Source organism: Callorhinus ursinus, unplaced genomic scaffold (genome assembly GCF_003265705.2).
Source record: "Callorhinus ursinus isolate GAN/ISIS: 27379988/994484 unplaced genomic scaffold, GSC_fseal_2.0 scaffold17, whole genome shotgun sequence".
In the NCBI taxonomy this organism is placed as follows: Eukaryota; Metazoa; Chordata; class Mammalia; order Carnivora; family Otariidae; genus Callorhinus; species Callorhinus ursinus.
The window spans coordinates 32,995,288-33,012,627 of record NW_027397079.1 but is presented as its reverse complement, the minus strand read 5'-3'; the positions used below and the strand labels follow the sequence as shown (position 1 = coordinate 33,012,627).

General features: G+C 42.1%; 1 protein-coding gene across 9 annotated transcripts in view; it reads right to left on the bottom strand.

The window, feature by feature from the left end:
• The window catches only part of UNC5D (unc-5 netrin receptor D), a 530,004-nt gene that overhangs the window by 54,659 nt on the left and 458,005 nt on the right, over positions 1 to 17,340 (bottom strand). For 5 of the 9 annotated variants that reach the window (XM_025886174.2, XM_073902453.1, XM_073902456.1 and 2 more), the window contains 3 exons: positions 10,165 to 10,350; positions 6,338 to 6,715; positions 1,494 to 1,578 (listed from right to left, as the gene is read on the bottom strand). In XM_025886174.2, the coding sequence (XP_025741959.1) occupies positions 1,494 to 1,578; positions 6,338 to 6,715; positions 10,165 to 10,350 (649 nt within the window). The remainder of the gene's footprint in view (positions 1 to 1,493; positions 1,579 to 6,337; positions 6,716 to 10,164; positions 10,351 to 17,340) is intronic. The other 4 variants (XM_073902454.1, XM_073902455.1, XM_073902459.1 and 1 more) reach the window with 1 other exon arrangement.

Here is a 17,340-nt window from a genome sequence, read left to right as displayed (position 1 = left end):
CTTCTAGTAAGAGACAGGGATTGAGGTGAATTGTAAATTGGGTGCCTTTGAAAATGTGAACTAGCCCTAGGTTGGTTCTCACATAATGAGGTGGAAGACACTGGGTTTTGAGAGGAAAGGGTTGAATGTAGGCTCAGTGGATGGATTATAAGGAAGGAAGCAGGATGCAGGGGTGAAGGTTGGCAGGAGGCTGTGATTCAGTCAGGCTGACTGGATTCTGCCTCGTACTCGATCTCTGCAGGACGATGTGTTCAGTCAGCATGTGTGGAATGCACCCTGACCTAAATTTTAAAGAGGTATGGTTTCTCGTATAAGTCAACCAAAGGGATAAAAAAGAGGCGACTCTTATCCAGGAAACTCCATTTTTGGGTCTGCTTAACTGAGATTCTGAATAAACTCTCCAAGCCCCTCTGCGCCGTGGTTGCCTCTATTTGCACGTGGAGGTGATCAGATACTAGCGTACCTTCAGGTGTGTAGGTGAGGGATCTAGTTCTCCAGGACTGAAGGAGACAGCACGAGAACAAACCACAGCACGGCCTACTCACAAGCCCTCCGAGAGCCTCGCCAACAGCCAGCTAGCAGAGCCTTTTCCATTCCTTCCAAGCTCTCTCGAGCAGAAAGTTAAAACCACTGGGCACCAACAAATCCTTTCATGGAGATAGCTATCAGAATCTGTTCAAACCATCTGTTTTCTCTGGCTTTTTTTCCCTTCCAGTGTTTTTCCTTCATGTGTTCTCTGCTCACAACAAAAAATCTAGCCTAAAATAACCAAGATGTTAAGACTGAAAATGCCAGAGGGATCCATCCAGTTTATGAGAGAGATTGCTTTCTAAAGCAGAGCTAGGTTTATCTTGTGTGGAGGAAAGCAACATTTCCGCAAATATTATACTTGCGCTAAGAAAATAACCAACTACTTTCATTAAAGACTGTGACAAGATTTGTATTTGTTCATGTAATTGAATTTAATGCTACTGAAATGTGTCAGACCTGAAAGCTATTGCAGTGTAGATGGTATTTTAACATGGAGGGAAGATTACCTGAGAAATCCTCTCTAAGCCAAGAGCATGTCTTGTGCTGACCTGAAAAGGTCATAGGTTGGTCATTCTCAGCATTTGCATAATGCCTAGCAGCAAAGAGCACCTCCTGGGATGATTTTTTTTTTCTTTTGAGAGGAAGACTATGTGAGGCAGTCAATATTGACGGAGGGGCCCTGCTAATGACTTGCCTATGATTCACACAGTTTTATATTTGGTGTCTGCAGTCAAGAGGTCAGTGACCTAGATTAGTCACCCAAAATTGTGGAGCTAGCTCTGTGTGTTTTCATTTTATCCAATAGTTTTGCAACTGTTTTTTTCCTCTATATAGTCAAATAACTCACAGATCTTAGCTGTACACCTCCATACCAAATTATCTTAAAAACCTCAGATTTTCTGCAGTCGCTCCATGTCCATATTTAAAATGTCATCAATATGCCACCCTTCTCTGTCTCTCACCTGGGTTCACCTTGGTTGATGGACATATAGATCTCCCATGAATTCTCTTCTGGGATGGCCCCATGTGGTATGAGTAAACTCACCCCTAAAACAGAAAGAGCCAAGAGGTTATTCGTCGATTTTCCAATGATCTTGAAGCTCCACAGCTGAGCACCTTACAGATAACCCGCCCCTCTCTCTCTCTCTCTCTCTCTCTCTCTCTTTCACACACACACACACACACCTCACAGCAATTTATGAAATCCTGATCTTTGTAAAGTTTATAAAGTTCAAGATACTAATGGAGAAAACATTGTTTCCCAACACTGACATAAAGAGGAGCATGTTATTCGACTGTGTACTCAAATTCGCTTTTTATTATTTAGAGTCTTCCCAGCATTTTTTAATTCTCTTAAAAGATTGGGTGTCCTGAGACCAGGCACTATCAAACATGTCTGAATATAAGAGTTTATCAGTGTATTGGTTAATCTGCTGCAAAATTTCAAAATGTATTCCTGTAGCTCATCTCTCTCCAGTCATTTCCTGAAAAGACATCTGAGATGGTGGGCGAGCCCTCTAATGCTTTGCTCAGGCCTTGTATGAAATTGTCTTATAAATTATGCATCTCAAAGTAGGTTTAAAGAGGTGATAACAGAGTACTGTATTTTGTCAAGAAAACTGAAGGGAAAAAAAAAGCATGGATAAATTTAGGGACATTGTAGGTTGTTGTATAGCTGGTATTTGTCCTATATTTGCAAACCGAAGCTAAAAACAATGAGAGTTAAAGGTGGTGTAACCATATTCATGTTGGTGTCAAATCAGAGAAAAATCAGTAGCCTAACTTTAGCAAAATCCTATAACACAGGGGAGGGAAGGCCCAGGAAGGCACATCACACTGTGTTTGCAATATCCTCTCCCTCTTCTTATCTACTGCGAAGTAAATATTTCACTTTGGCCAAGAGAGAGGAATCTAGAGAGGGCAGAGATTCTCTTTAATGTAGCTTCTTGTTTATAAAAAGAGATGAGATAGAGACAAAGTAAGACCTTTGCAAAATAAAATCTCAGGGCATCCTCCTATTCTTTGAATAATATGGTTTCCACCTTTCCCCCTTCCATTAGAGCTGATGTAATTGCACAGAAAGCTTTTCAGATTGCCGATGGTAATTTACATCTAGAGATGGCAGGATTTCCTGATATCCTTCTATGTGCCTGTTAGCTGCTATGGAATCAAGGAATGCAAGACTCATTGCAAAACAAGTTATCTGTGATGCACATTTTGAGCATTATTCAGTAACATGCTAGTTATCATCAGTATCTTTCGCCAGCACTAAGAATGAGGCACATTTAAATCTTGCTCACAGCTTTTCAGCAAGACTATCCATTTATATTCTGGACTTTAATGTCAATGGAACTGTAATTGCCATACTTAGGGGCCTCTGATCAGGCTCCTCCTTTCATTTCCTGTTCTTTTTTAAATGTAGTTGCCAAAGGAAGTGGACTCCAGTACTGTTGAGCAGAAGTTGTGATACACAGGATATTCAGTGTGTGTGTGGATGTCAAGCTGAATGCACACCCTAGACATTCTGTATTCTGTTTGTTTGACACAGTGCTTCTTCTCTGTTGCCTCCCTAGGCCCTTATGACAACAGAGATCTTCAGTCCTTATTGTTTAGGTATAGAAGCATCCTGAAGCAATGATGTCATCTTAGGCAATTAACCTCAAAGAATAACTTGATTGTGCTCCCATTTTTCTTTTCCTATATTTTTACTTTTTGTAGGTACAATTCACAGGCAATAAACTGTACCCATTTTAAGAGTATAAATTGATGAGTTTCTCATGTATGCTCTCATGTAATCACCACCGTAGTCAAGATACAGGACATTGCCATCACCACAGAATTGCCTGGTGCCCTTTATAGTCAGTTCTTCGATTGCCAATCCAAATGATCACGTTTTACTTTCTGACATGTTGATTAGTGTGCCTTTTGTAAACTTGCAAATAAATCCTACAGTGTGTTTAAAATAAAAAAAGCAAGGAAGGCTTATTACATCAATAACATGTTGCACAATGCCTGGCACACAGTAGGCACTCAAAAACAAAAACCAAATCCTAAATAGATGAAGGAATAGGATTCAAAATTGTTTAAAAAAAAAAAAAAAAGCCAGACTCTGAGACGTGGTCTCTTCTCTAGATCATCAGTGCCTGACGGTCAACTCCCAGATCGAATCAGAATAAATATGTGTGTGGACTTTTGAGATAGGGCTGTTTGTAGAACGGATCATATCTTATTCCTTTCAAGTCAGCTTAATTCCCTGTGTTCAGATTGAAACATTATTTCATAATACTCCTAAATACAACCTGAATCCATAGAATCATTAGAGCTTTAAACGATTTCATCTTTCCTTCGACCAGAAATTTTTTCTTTCAAACACACTTCCCTCCTCCACTTAAACATGCAGATTGTCAACAGAGATGGGACACAAACACAGAGGCAGGATCATGGTAGGTGGTAGTGTGGGTGACAAGTTATAGCTTAAGAAGAAGGAAAGGCATAGTGGGGAATCTTTATGCCTGTGGTCCCCTAAAGAAGTATCTGTTTTCAATTTGTCACTCACCAGTTATCTCTAATTAAAGAAACATACTTTCCCCCAAACTCCACCTGCTACCCTGACAGCCTTTTATTTGATATGACAACAGAACCACCTGTCTGAGTTTCTTGCTTCATACTTTGCATAATAAATGACTTCTACAGCGTGGGGACCATCCTACCCTTTTTGAAAAATCATGGCCAGGCACCATACAATAATTCAGGACGGATGGCACTAAAACAATTTAATTGCTGTGCCTTGCTTCTTTACACTTTAGCCCCCTAGGGCATATTTTGCATTTATGTTCTGCAAATAACACAGCATATGTTTCAATTCCCCACACTTATTTTTCCTCAAACTCATTCCCAGTGAACAGCTTCAATCTTGTCCAGGGCTTCTTATTAGAAACTTTTAAAATGCCCTTTCACAGAGGAAGTGTTTGGGAATCAGACGCCATCAGAACTTTGCATTTTCAACACAAGTGCTTCTCGAGTCAGAAGGGAGGAAAAAGAAAAATCTGTCTCATGATTCCATCTCACTTTCTTTGATGAACCTTAAACAAACAGCCAATGAATGGGTTGATCTTGGCATGCCTGCCACATGTATGTAAACACACACAAAGATGGGAAGAGAGAGGAGGCGTGTGGGCCAATTTATTCAACCAATAACTACTGGGAGCCTCTGAAGTGCCACACACTGGGTTAGGAAGGAAAGGGAAGACAAAATGCAACCTTCCAGGATTCTGATGAATATATCCTGTTCTTAGGAGGGGTTTGCGGCACTTTCTTTTTCCAGAGCCTACACTTCCAGGTTATAGATCCTTTTTTTTTTTTTTAATTTAATTTTATTATGTTAGTCACCATACATCACATCATTAGTTTTTGATGTAGTGATCCATGATTCATTGTTTGCGTGTAACACCCAGTGCTCGATTCAATACGTGCCCTCCTTAATACCCATCTCCGGGTGGTTATAGATTCTTACAAGAAGAGTACTTGGTAAGCATGGCTGACTGACTCGTTCCGCGTTGAGTCTTCTGACTGCCAATTATAACCAGGGAGGATTATGTCACATGTTGACATTCATGCATGTTTAAACGAAGATTCTTACCACATTCTAAAACATGGACCAAGGAAGATTTTGAGAGTTGAAAGTTCAGAAAACAAAATCATGAGTAGGCCTGCATTTGAGGGCGATTTTTAAGGAAGCAACTGATGTAGGAGAACAAGACATTTCTCAACTTGAACCAAAGTGCAGTGTCAGGTCACTAAGCTACTGTAGGGTCAGTTAGCTGGAATGGGAGTTTCAGACTAGTCCTATCACAGATTTCATTTTAGAGGATAAAATGATTGATTTGGAGAGGGTGGAGAGCTGTACCTCAGAAAGAAGGCAGCCGAAGCCCCAGTGGTCCCGATTCAAGGCCGTCTGGTGGTTTTGTCACACATAGAGAGATAGTGTACTCTTTCCTCTCAGCAGCCAACCAGCGATGATTCACAGCACTACCTAATTCTCGTTGCTTAGAAATCAGAGGAGAGAATGCCCTCTGTGGCCACTCAGTTAGGTCTTAGATGGCATCTCTGAAGACTAATCCATAGATAGGATGTCATTTTAAAAGTGATTTGGTCTGTACACCTTAAGTATCCTTGTCAAAACATGAAGAAACTCTCCCTTCTAACCAAAAGGAGGAAAAAATTCTTGAGAACTAATTGTACACATGATATAGCCCTGGACCTGAAGTTTGCATTCAAAAGAGCAACTCCGTGATGAACCTTCTTCATTGCTTGTCATAAAGTAACATTATAGCAAGGTCTATGGACACTGACAGTGTTTATTAGGTCAGTTATGGAGGAAGTTCGACTTCGATGTCCTTCTGCTAAATTATCTACTAGTGTATAAACCATGTTTGGCTATAAAACATGGTATTTCTCATTCCCATCAAGGAATATTTTCAGTGCTTCCTGATCATGTTCTAGGAAATATATTTCAAGGGGGCTTAAACCCTGCGGACCACCCAAACCTTCTGAGAAAATATGGCTGTCAACTCGAACAGGGCATCAAATGGAACAGCTGATCCATGCTGAGGTGAAGATTGAAAAATCTAATCTCAGCATCAGTTCTGGTTTGCTGTGTAAATCGAGGAGGCTTATGGAACCACAGTTTATAGCTCTGACACAAAGATGGTAAACATCTTAAAAATAAATCTTATGGGACATAATTGTCAATATAAATCATTTAAAAGAACGCTCGGAAATACACAAATGCACACGTACCACCCACCTGTATTTGGCATGACTAAGCGTCCTCCTAAGTGGCCAAAGACCCCAGTGGTCCTCAGTTCTGTCCTGGTGGGGAGTGATGACATATTCTGGATGTAGGGTGTTTTATTTCTGGGGTGCATTGTACTAAAGCTGCGGTTGTTTCCATGGGGAAAAGTCCCAGAATGATTCTTGCCGTGGTACTCTGCTCTCTCAGACACGCCCAGGGACACCATGAACGAGCTCTGGACTTTGACTTTGATGTCAGACAAAGGGTTAAAGAGTGAGGACTCTGTCATGAGTTCCTTGTCCAGAGGGTCCTGGAGGCAGATGGGACCGCTGTATGTCCGGCTGACCGTGAGGTCTGGTTGCATGGAGGAATTCAGGAGCAGGGAGTTACCTGGTCAAAGAAAATTGATCTGTCACTCAGAAACGAAAAGGCATCACAGTTACCCCCTTGCCTCTGCCTCTCCTAACTGCAGAACCACCGTGTGCCTGTCAGCTGCCCTTCAGGCCCACCCCTGAGCATCTGTGGCAGCTTTCACAGGCTGGTCAGGAGTGACCAGAGCCCTGGAATCTGGAGCTCTGGCTTTTCCAGCGGATTCTCTGAGTGCCGCTGAACCCACGTCACTCATATTCCAGAGCTCCTTGGATGCCATCTTTCCAAAACAAGTATTTCTGGCACTCCGTCAGGCAATGAACTCAGGTATTACTATTTATGTGATTATTTTAACTGGCAAAGAGAAGCTTAAAGAAAAAAAAAAAAGGAAGAAAGATGTTTTGCAATCCAGTTTGGAGGAAAAATAACATCTGTTCATTTTAAATGGTAAGAGGTGACACAGCTAGGTAGGGCTGTTTATAACTAGAGCGGTGTTGATGCCAGTGCATGTTGCAGGGAATTCTGGGCAGTTTCCGGAGCTGGGGGAGGAAACACTGTGTCCTCGGAGCAAAAGCGCTGGGGAGCCCACGGATCACTCTGTGTCTGAGGAGTCCGTCTGCTCTAATAGTGCATATGTCACTCTGAGAGGGAAAAGAGGCCCCACACGGGGAGGGTGAGGCTCCCGATTCTATGTGGGCAGCGGCTTAGAATGGCTTCCTTTCCATCTCAAAACAACTGAAAACAAAAATCTTTACAAAAACATGAGAAATTAGACTTTCATCTGTTGGGGCTCACCGATTTTTTCTAGGCCAAATATTAAAAATGAAATGCCGTGCTATTTTCTTGTGATGAAGTAATCTCATTTATTAGTAAATAATGAAATAACCCTCAGTCCCAAATCTCCCACCTGTATCAGTCCGTCAATGTGACTCCTCAAACTGAAACCCAAACCATATTAAACAGTCTTCCTTTAGGGCCTGACAAAATGTTTTAAGTATGCTATTTTTGAAAATGTTGCAATTCTAGGCCATATTGTATTAGCCTCTATTGTTCTTCCAACTCATAATTTGTAGCAATGCCAGCAAGAAATCTATAACCCTGACTTTTCCCACCTCTTGTTCTGATGCTCTAAGAATCCAAAATCATAGAGGAGGAGGTTCAAAATGAGATGAAATGGCTTTGTAGATCTAAAGGCTCCTTGATGATGCATTTTTTTCATGCTTGAGGCTCTGGTGCCAAGACACAATCAAGGAGCTGTGCTTTTTAATGGAGCTGCACTGAATTCTACAGGTCTCAGCCTGGTTCTTGTTTATGGTCTTCCCAGGCAAGTAGCGGTACTTAAGAACCATGTCACATCTGAAAAGAATTTGGAACAGGCCCTTCCACCGAGACCTGAAAAATCGCATCCCTGAGTCTCATGGCTATTTTATCTCAAGCCCTCGCCTTCTGGAGCTTAATTTTTGGCGACTTTTTAAAAGACCCTCCTAGCTTCTGTGAAGCCAAGCAGCAAAAAGATTTCCTAGAGTTACACTGAAGTCTAACTTAAGGAGAAAATGTCTGATTATAAAAGTATGTACGTATGACAAGAGTCCACGGTTGAAGAAAGTTGGCTGATTACTTTACAGCTCCCTCTGGAAATCCTTTTAAAACTTCTGCTCAATTCGAAGTATGGCATTCTGTTTAAAAGTCTCATCACCATTCACCTTCCACTCTATTGGCTCAAGAAGGGATGTCTCAAGACAACGGAGGTAAAAATTATATGAAGGTCAATGGGAGGTTTATCATTGCAGTGAATATAGGGTAGAGTAGAATCTTAATAAAAGATTTTTGCTTTAATCACTAGCTTTGGGATATTCTTGGTTAAAAATAAAAACAAAATGGTAAAGTAAGTTTGGGAAGGCTATCTATTCTTTTAGAGATTCACAATACACCATAAGCTCTAAGGAGGCCCACACTAAGGAGATGTGGTTCAGCTTATGCAAGTCAGCACTCTCCAAATGCTGAGGCGAGGGAACCACCCCCTCACCTGCTACCTGCTGCTTCAGGGAACACCCTGGCCTCCTGTGCCAAAGTCAGAGGAACCCACCAGCGGTTAGACTCCTCTTCATTACATTTGTTGAGCACCCTCCTTCTGCCAAGGGCTTATGACCCTTGTTATTCCAAGTCACTTCATCCTCATAAGGACCCTCTGAGGTGGCTAGGAGGATCCCCATTTTATAGCTATAAAAATTGAGACCCAGAGCATAATCGATGAACTAGGTCACATAGCAATTTTGGATTCCATCAATCTGACTTCAAAACCTCTGTCTCTCAAATGACTGTATTTCTTCTATTTTAAAATGTTATGGTCTGAGACCCTGAGATCTTGTACTTGATGGAAAGATTTCCAGTTTCTTATGTAGTATAAAAATCAGTTCTTCATTCGATTTATTTCTAATTAAATCGTACCTACTAAGCTATGTACCCAAGTCAAGGGGATGTGTCCCTTTCTGAGAAGTAGGCTCAGACCTGAAACTCTGGTGCCCAGAAGTGAGCGGCAGGCAGGAAAGCATTTTTGTCTCCGCGAGCCATCTCCCAGTTTCTAGCATGTTTGGGTTCCACTTCAGAACCGTGTCGCTACTCAATCACTGACATGCAGTGAGACTTCTTGTTGTTGAGGGCTACAGGCGCTAGTGATGCACAATAAATAGAAATAAAGATGACAATATTGACAGGAAGGGTCAAGGTGGAAAACTTCACCCTCTGAAGGGAGACAGTTTCATTTTTTTCTAAACCAAAATCCATGTATAGCTCATCTCCATCTTGCAATCAGAAACAGATTTGGTTCACATAAGAGAATTAAATGACTCTATTTTGAAAACGAGCATTGCTATAGCTTGACATGATCGATTGATTTCCTTCTCTCTCCAACAAAAGATTGCTTTGACCAGGCAACAGGTGAGAGTCATTTAAGCTGGGAGCTTCATTTTTTCCTCCCCCTCTGGCTACCTGACCCATCACAGATTCTCTGAAGTCCTTTTCACTTCCACAAAAGAGAAGTAACACAAATAACTCTACCTAATAAATAGTATAATTCATATGCATCGGAGGTTATGGTAAAGTAGTTGGTGCTCAGGTTTGAATAATCAGTATTTTAGTTAATGAAATATCCTCAGAGCAGGCTTGTTAAAATAGAAAGTTGGATAATCTGAGACAAAATAACTTGCTAAGTTTACTACTTATCAAGGATGGAAGTGCCCCATTGAGAATGTTGCTAATGGTAAGCTGAGATCCATTCATCCTCCTGGTAGCCAAGGACTGAGGCAGACTAACCCACTAAGCCTGGTTTCCTAACATGTTTAGACAATTAGGCAGCGGCTCCCAGTGCCAAGAGCTACCTTCACACAGGGCCGGAGAGCACTGGGGGTCCTGTGTGAGCGTAGTCTCTATGGTCCTGAGGACGAGGTGTTGGGGGGACCTACGCCGCTGACCTTGACGGACCGTTTTGAAGTTGAAGGTCTGGAAGCCACCTGTCAATGCAGAAGAGTCAATGACGTCCACGCCATAGTCACTCTGGCTCCGTCTATAAAGGGTGACACCAATGACCAGGACTGCAACAGCCACCACGGCAGCGCCCAAGCCCGAGTACAGAGCAATGTCGCTGGCGTTCTCAATGCCTGAAAGACACAAGAGAAATCCTAAATGGCCAACATGGGCACAGAGCTGAAGAGCCACCCTGGGATAACAAATGAAATGCTATTGGATTTTTTGGAGCTACCACTCAGAGAAAATGACAAATGCAGCTAGCCGTAAGTTCTACTTTCATACATAATCATGTTTCTCAAATATCCTGTATAAATCAGAGGGACGCCAGTCAAATATCTTGACTGCATTAAGGTAGCTTACTACATCATAAAATCTTAAAGAGAATCAATTTTGCAAAGAATGCAGTATTTTTCAAGGAAAAACAGACAACTCCTTAATTAACTTGGTTTAGGAAGTCATATTTACCTTCAAAGTATTTTTTGGCATCTTATTTTTGAGGGGGGACATGAGATCCACATACAATGACAAAACATGGGCAAACTGCTCTGCTTCTATATGATGGGCACATGCATTCACAGAGAGTGGGCTGGGGTGAGAAGCTCATACACAGTCTAGGAGTCGAGAGAGAGAAGACCAGAGCTCACAAATAGGAATTTTTTAGCTTTGGCACAAATCATTCAGTTTAAGAGAACATTGACAACATCAGGTTAGGGTATTTACGATTATTATGAGAGAGTTTCTGTTGTGAGATATGGAGGTCTTGGTCCTAGGGGCTCCAGTGTCCATGGTCAATGTTTTCTAGCACCATTAAATGCTAGACTTAATATGTTTTTGTGGAGGAGGACTGGTCTCTAAAAGGGCACATGCTGTTTCTCCCATACCTCTCCTACTCCATCCTATTGAATGCATAGGCAAAGCAAAAATAAAAGCGTTAGTTTGAATTGAGAATGTGGGTGTCTCCCCAACCCCCAAGATCGATTGTAGCTGTTTTCCAACTCGTTTGCTAGTTGTCCTTCGGGTGTGGTTCATTCCTGAAGACATTCAACATGGCTACTGCTGTTCAGAATGAGATTTATCCAACCACACAACCCTAAGAGAGGCTTCATCTTGGAAAGTATGTGGAAGTAGAAGGTGGCAAGTGCTACCTATGTAATTCATCTCCCTACAGATTATGGGGTGAGTACACTTAATAGGTCCCAAAGTAATTACTCTGTCACCCTGTATTGGGTTTAGAGGCTAAAATAGAGCTATCATATATTCACCTTGTAATTGCATGGTGCTTACTGTGCATTCACTGCAGCCTATTATGGTACTTATGTTATCAACTGAGTGCTACTAACCACACAGGTAAAAGGAATTTATTTTTGACAAAGTTAGTGGACTATAAAATGAGGAGCTACCAAATTAAAGAGTGAACGAGGAAATCAAGCAGAACTAGTTCAGCAATAGGGGCAGCAAACACATACAAATAATTTGCAAGGGAGTGTAACCATCCAAAAGAATGGTATCTGAAAGGTTAGAGGATTATAAGACACTGTCAGTAACCACAACAGCCCAGGAGGTGTTGAGAAACTGGATGTGACTAGGGTTTTAGTTCCAATGTCATGGCGGTTCCAGTGGGAGAGGGAAAGGGATGGAGGCTTCTGGGTGGTGGTCTGCTCTGACCACCCAGAACCAGGCATGTGGCAACTGGAACCGATCCCAGGGTTCCAGTCTGCCTGTGTCACACAGAGAAAGGGAAGGGCAGCTATACTCCCGCTTAGGCTCCCACCCTCCTTCCACTCAGTTAAGCTCCTTGGAGGACGTAATTGTACTCAGAGCAGAGAGAGGACACAGAACACAACAGGGGACCAGGAGTAGTGAGAGAATTTTGGCTTGAAACCAATTAGCCTTCCCCCTGCTTGCTACTGGTTCCTCAGGCAGTACTGACTGATGACACTATCAGCTTAAAAGGCGTATCTGGGGAGAACACACCTGCTCAGCATCCGAGCACAGACAGAGAAACAGCCTGGCAGTGTACTGAATGCAGCTGCTGAGTTGGCAAAGTAGAGACAATGACCCCTTTTAGTGTCCCAGGTGCTAAAACAGGCAGGAGCAGAAGCCAGGAGGATGACCAGGGCAAAAGACTTCAGCTGGAAATTGACATCCCTAGACGAGAACATCCCGAGACGAAACTGAGTAGCAGGAACAAGTTGTGTTTGTTCCTCTGTATTCCTATCTTGTCCTTTATGCTACCCAGACAAGCAGAATTCTCCTTCTCAGACACAAACCGTGTTTTTAGGAAAGGACCTATGCCTTCAGATTGAGATTTAAATGTTTGATATGGTTCAATGCGTTTCCCAAGAATATTTGCCGAATCTATTTGACTTAAGTCAAGGGAATGAAATACTGAATTACAGAAGTTAAAAAAATAAGTATGGGGACTTTGGGGGTGGGGGTCAGGGGAGAAGGGACAGAGATCATGTGGAGGGCATCGTGTCCTTATAAGGCTTACCCTTGTATTTGGTGGGACAGTCTAATCTAAAAACCAGAAGTCAGTAGACTCCTACAGGAAGATAAGCAATGTGGTATTTATTTTACAAGAACAATCTGTCTTGGGAATTAAAAACTTCAGAATCTAATAATTTCATTTATTCAACAAACATTTGTTAAGGGCCAACCATGCTGTGGAAATGAGGATGCACGGATGAATTAACATATTCTTGTTTCTCATCCAACAGTAGTGATGAGATTCTGACAGAGGCAGACACAAGTTACTCAAAGCCACATGTGTGTATGGAGAGATGTAATCAGATATCCTTACCCACAGCTCAAACCCTTCCAAAGTTGGGCCACAGTGCTTCTTTCTTCTTTCTCTTCTCTCTACCTGCTTTTACTTCACCTTATTCTTTTTGTCTTTTTTCCTCTGTCTCACTCTTTTCTAATCTGTCCTCCAGGAAAGGAGAGTGGTTTCCCCTATAAGGACCGCTGTGTGCTTACAAACATAATCCATTCGCTTTTCTTGTGTGTTCAGGACTGGCTCCAGAAGAATCTGAGTTTCAGTTCCACCTTTTCCACTACAACTTCATGGGACAGGGGAGGAAGCGGGGCGTATGCATGCACGTGCGCACATAGGCACACACTCAACTCTTATCGAAACATTGGAAGCCGCCACTGCTCCTTCCCAGGCGAGTCTTTCCAACCACGTGACCACCTGGTGCCAGCACTACCCAGGCGCTGGCCACTTTCTCCATGGCCCATGTCAGTGCTCATGCTCCCCTTTGCTGCATTACCCTACACCTCAAACTCAGCTGTAATTTACCTGCCAGATGGATGCCTGCTAGTGAATGGAAGGTCATTGTAAAATATCGCCCCACCCCACTGGGCATCTAGGTACCACTCATCCGTCAAATGCCAGCTCAGGGTCCACCTCCTCCAAGAAAGTAACCTTAGCCTGGCTGATCCAGCCAACCCTGCCAACCATGTTCTTCTAAACTCCAACATCACTTCAGGGTTCCAACAACTCATTTTGGATCATCCTTGTTACTGTTTAATTATCTGAATGCCAATGCATTCTCCCTAACTGCTTTAAATACCTCAAAAGCAGTAACATCTCTACAATTTCCCACAGAAAATTTGCAAATCACTGCAACTATTCATTGATTGTTCGCCTGGTCTCCAACTGTGGGAAGAGAAGCATTAAAGAAATCACAGTCTGAGGTTGATTACAGAACTCCTGCCACAGGGACTCCCTTTACATTTAACACATATATATGTTTACACCTGTCTGCTTGCTCACATACACATGTGTTACTGGTCTGTTTGCTCAAAGTGATTTTAAACAGAAGCACTGAGACCCCGTGCCTGACAATGCTATTCCGTTTTCTGTAGGCACAGGATACTGTTCTCTGACTTTGTTTCACGAACGAAGCTTTAGGTATCAATGTGTTACTTATGTCTTTCCTGTGTCTTCACCCCCATTTTCCTTGATCCAAGAGTCACAAAACCTTTAGGCAAAGCACGGAAGGACCCAACATGTGGTGCAAAAAAATGGTTGCATAGGGGAAGGGAAGGAAAAATAAAGTAAGATGAAAATAGAGAGGGAGGCAAACCATAAGAGACACTTAACTCTAGGAAACAAACTGAGGGTTGCTGGAGCGGTGGTGGGTGGGGGAAGGGATAATTGGGTGATGGGCATTAAGGTGGGCACTTGACGGAATGAGCACTGAGTGTTATATGCAACTGATGAATCACTAATTCTACCTTTGAAACTAATAAAAAAATTGTGTAAAAATCTACACCTTAGAGAAAACACAACAAAACTGAGAACTGACTAAGAAATCTCTTGTATTCCAAATTAGTCAGGAACTACTGAGGAGTATGTTCGTTGCTGGAAGGAGTATGGAATATCTGCAGAGAAAGGCTGCAAAGATTAATAGAGAGCTGGAAATTAGGACCCTGGAGAGGCCATGTTTATGGGTTCATTTGGCCTGGAGAAGGGAGAGCTATAAAGTGACTGGAGGTGATCTTTAATGCACACAGGGTTGTCACAAGAGGAGAAGAGGCCCACAGTAGGCACTCAATGACCCTTCCTTTATGATGACATGAGTAACCAACGCTTCGCCGTCTCTAACAAGGACTGAACAGGAGGACATAGCCTTTTATTATAGCAATTGGGACTCTGGTTAGATATTAAAATGACCTTTTCTACAATGAGGGTTGTTTAAAAAAAAGTGTGGTGTAGTCCTGAGGGAGACTGAAATTTCCTTTCAGAAAGTCTCTGGGGAAAAAAAAAAACAGCATGACTTGACAATTGTCCGCAGGCATTTTATTTATTTATTTTTGGTCAAAGCTGGTGAGAAGGAGTAAGTGGCCTTTCAAAGCCCCTGTGAACTTCCTAGTGCAAGGACGAGGCATCAGCAAGTTTTATGTCTTTAGGAATTGCCATCATACCTAGTCATTTAGAGGAACCAAAGTAGTCCCGAAAGGATGAAATACAAGGGCTGTTTACTAGGTTTGCCTTTCTTCACATGTCTCCCATGTGAAAGACTGATTATTACCACTAATTAATGGGAATTTAACCCAATTCTCATGTTATGAGCTTAACTATATATCAGATTAAAATCTTTTTTATAGAATTAGATAGCTACACACAAAATTAAGGAGCACAGCAAATGCCTTTCAAAACATAGAATACTCTATCTCCCATTAAATATAGTAGAATGGCCATTGCTGCCATTTCAGGAGAAAAACCAACAACTTGACTATCATATACTAGAAACGGTGAATTACCAAGGAACAAACATCATCAAAATTCACAGATGGAAGACGGAAGAAGCTGTTGCTGGGCTCACTCCCCAAGAAGGGCAGCTCCCGGCCGTCTCAGGACCTGCCCCTGACCCCTTGCACAGCCAGTGCTGTGGATACAGAGTCATGTGCCAGAATATTTAATTAGATGCTGAAATAAGATACAACAGAAGTTTCTGTTAGAATGGTTTATGCTTGCTGTCATTGAGAAGCAACATTTTTTAATAACACGTCAGAAAATAGCTTTAAATGGCCAACCACGGTGAACCACTCCGATTATATTTGCACTGCTTGGAATCTTATAACCCCTTCACCAATCAGCACCTCGGCTTTTCTGATCTCCTGTCAAAAACCTCATTATTGATATTGTGGTGATTGTTGTTTTACTTTTGTAATGAATGACCACAGAGTCAATTCTTAAATGCACTTACTATGTGCCCGGCACCATTCTAGTTCAAGAAGCGCCCTCCTGCTCACCTGCCCTCTTACTAACTGAAGAAATGGAGGCTGTCCCATGTGAGCGCACTCCCCCAAACTCTAAAATTCCTCTGCTCTTTCCCGCACATTTCCTTCCCTTTTCTCTGTTCCCTAAGTAGCTGTTCCTCTTCTGTGTCAGGCCGGCTCTAATTCTGCCCTCTCCTGCCTCCCCCGGGACCCGGACTCATTCATTATTCCTTTTTGGTCTTGCATCTTCAAACTTTTCCTCTGCACCTGAGCCTTGCCCTCTGCCTGCACACACAGTGTAGTCTTCTTAGATCACCTCTCCCCAAATCTTTCCCCCAACTTCCTCTCAGATAAACTTCTCAACAATGCGGTCTTCTCTACACACATAGATTCTTAGCTGTTTGTTTAAAAGAACTTAGAGCATTTTTGTTTAACATTCAACATTTCTTAATATATGTTTTCTTAATACATGATTTCCCCAACCAGTTAACTGCTGTCCCTGTTAAGGGAATAAATAAAATACCCGTATAAGGGGAGAAAATGTTTAGGAAGTATAAAAACGGACAGTATGCAAGGAGAAAATGCATCTTCCAACTACTCCAGAAATAGTCTTGATAGTATCTTTGAGAACTTTCGGGGGAAAAAATGTAAATGTCCTTCATTTATCCTTTTTTACCCTAAAGGCTCTACATTATATTTCCTTTCCTGTACTTTGCTTTTTGTTGTTCCACATACAGTATCTTGCAGGTCTTTCCTATCAGAACCTGTAGACGCACTTCATTTCTTTTTACATTTGCCTAGCCTGTTGCCAGGCAGTCTGATTATTAGTCCAGTATTTCAATATTCGATTGTTCTCTTACCCTTTAAGGTCTTTCTGCCAAATCACTGTTCCTTTTTGAAGGTTGTTTACTACCACTGCCTCAACAGGAATGTTCTCTGTCTTACTCTTTCCCACTGCTCTGGAGCGGCAGACAAGCCAAGCCAATCCTCCTTCTAGAGAGATAAAAAAAATGTTCCTTAAACTCGATTCCTCTACTTTCTTCTTTCTTACTTAGTAACCACCCTTCATTCTCAAAGTTCTATAAACAGACTTTAAAGCTCCCTTCTCAGCCCCTTTCCTTTCTCCATGCCAATCCAATTGGATAATCATCACAAACAGTGCTATTTCCTTGATGTCTAACACTCTCCACTGGAGATCTCCTGCCTCATCTCCTGTCTGCAGACCTCATCCCATATCTCCTTCCTGCTCGATGGACAAAACCACTTGCATGTTGTGCTAACATCTCAAATCTGTCATCTGACTTCGAGATTCATCATTCTCACCTCTTCAAATATTTTCTTCTTTTGAATTCCCTTTTTCAGGTTATGTGACACCATGAGTGAGAATGAAG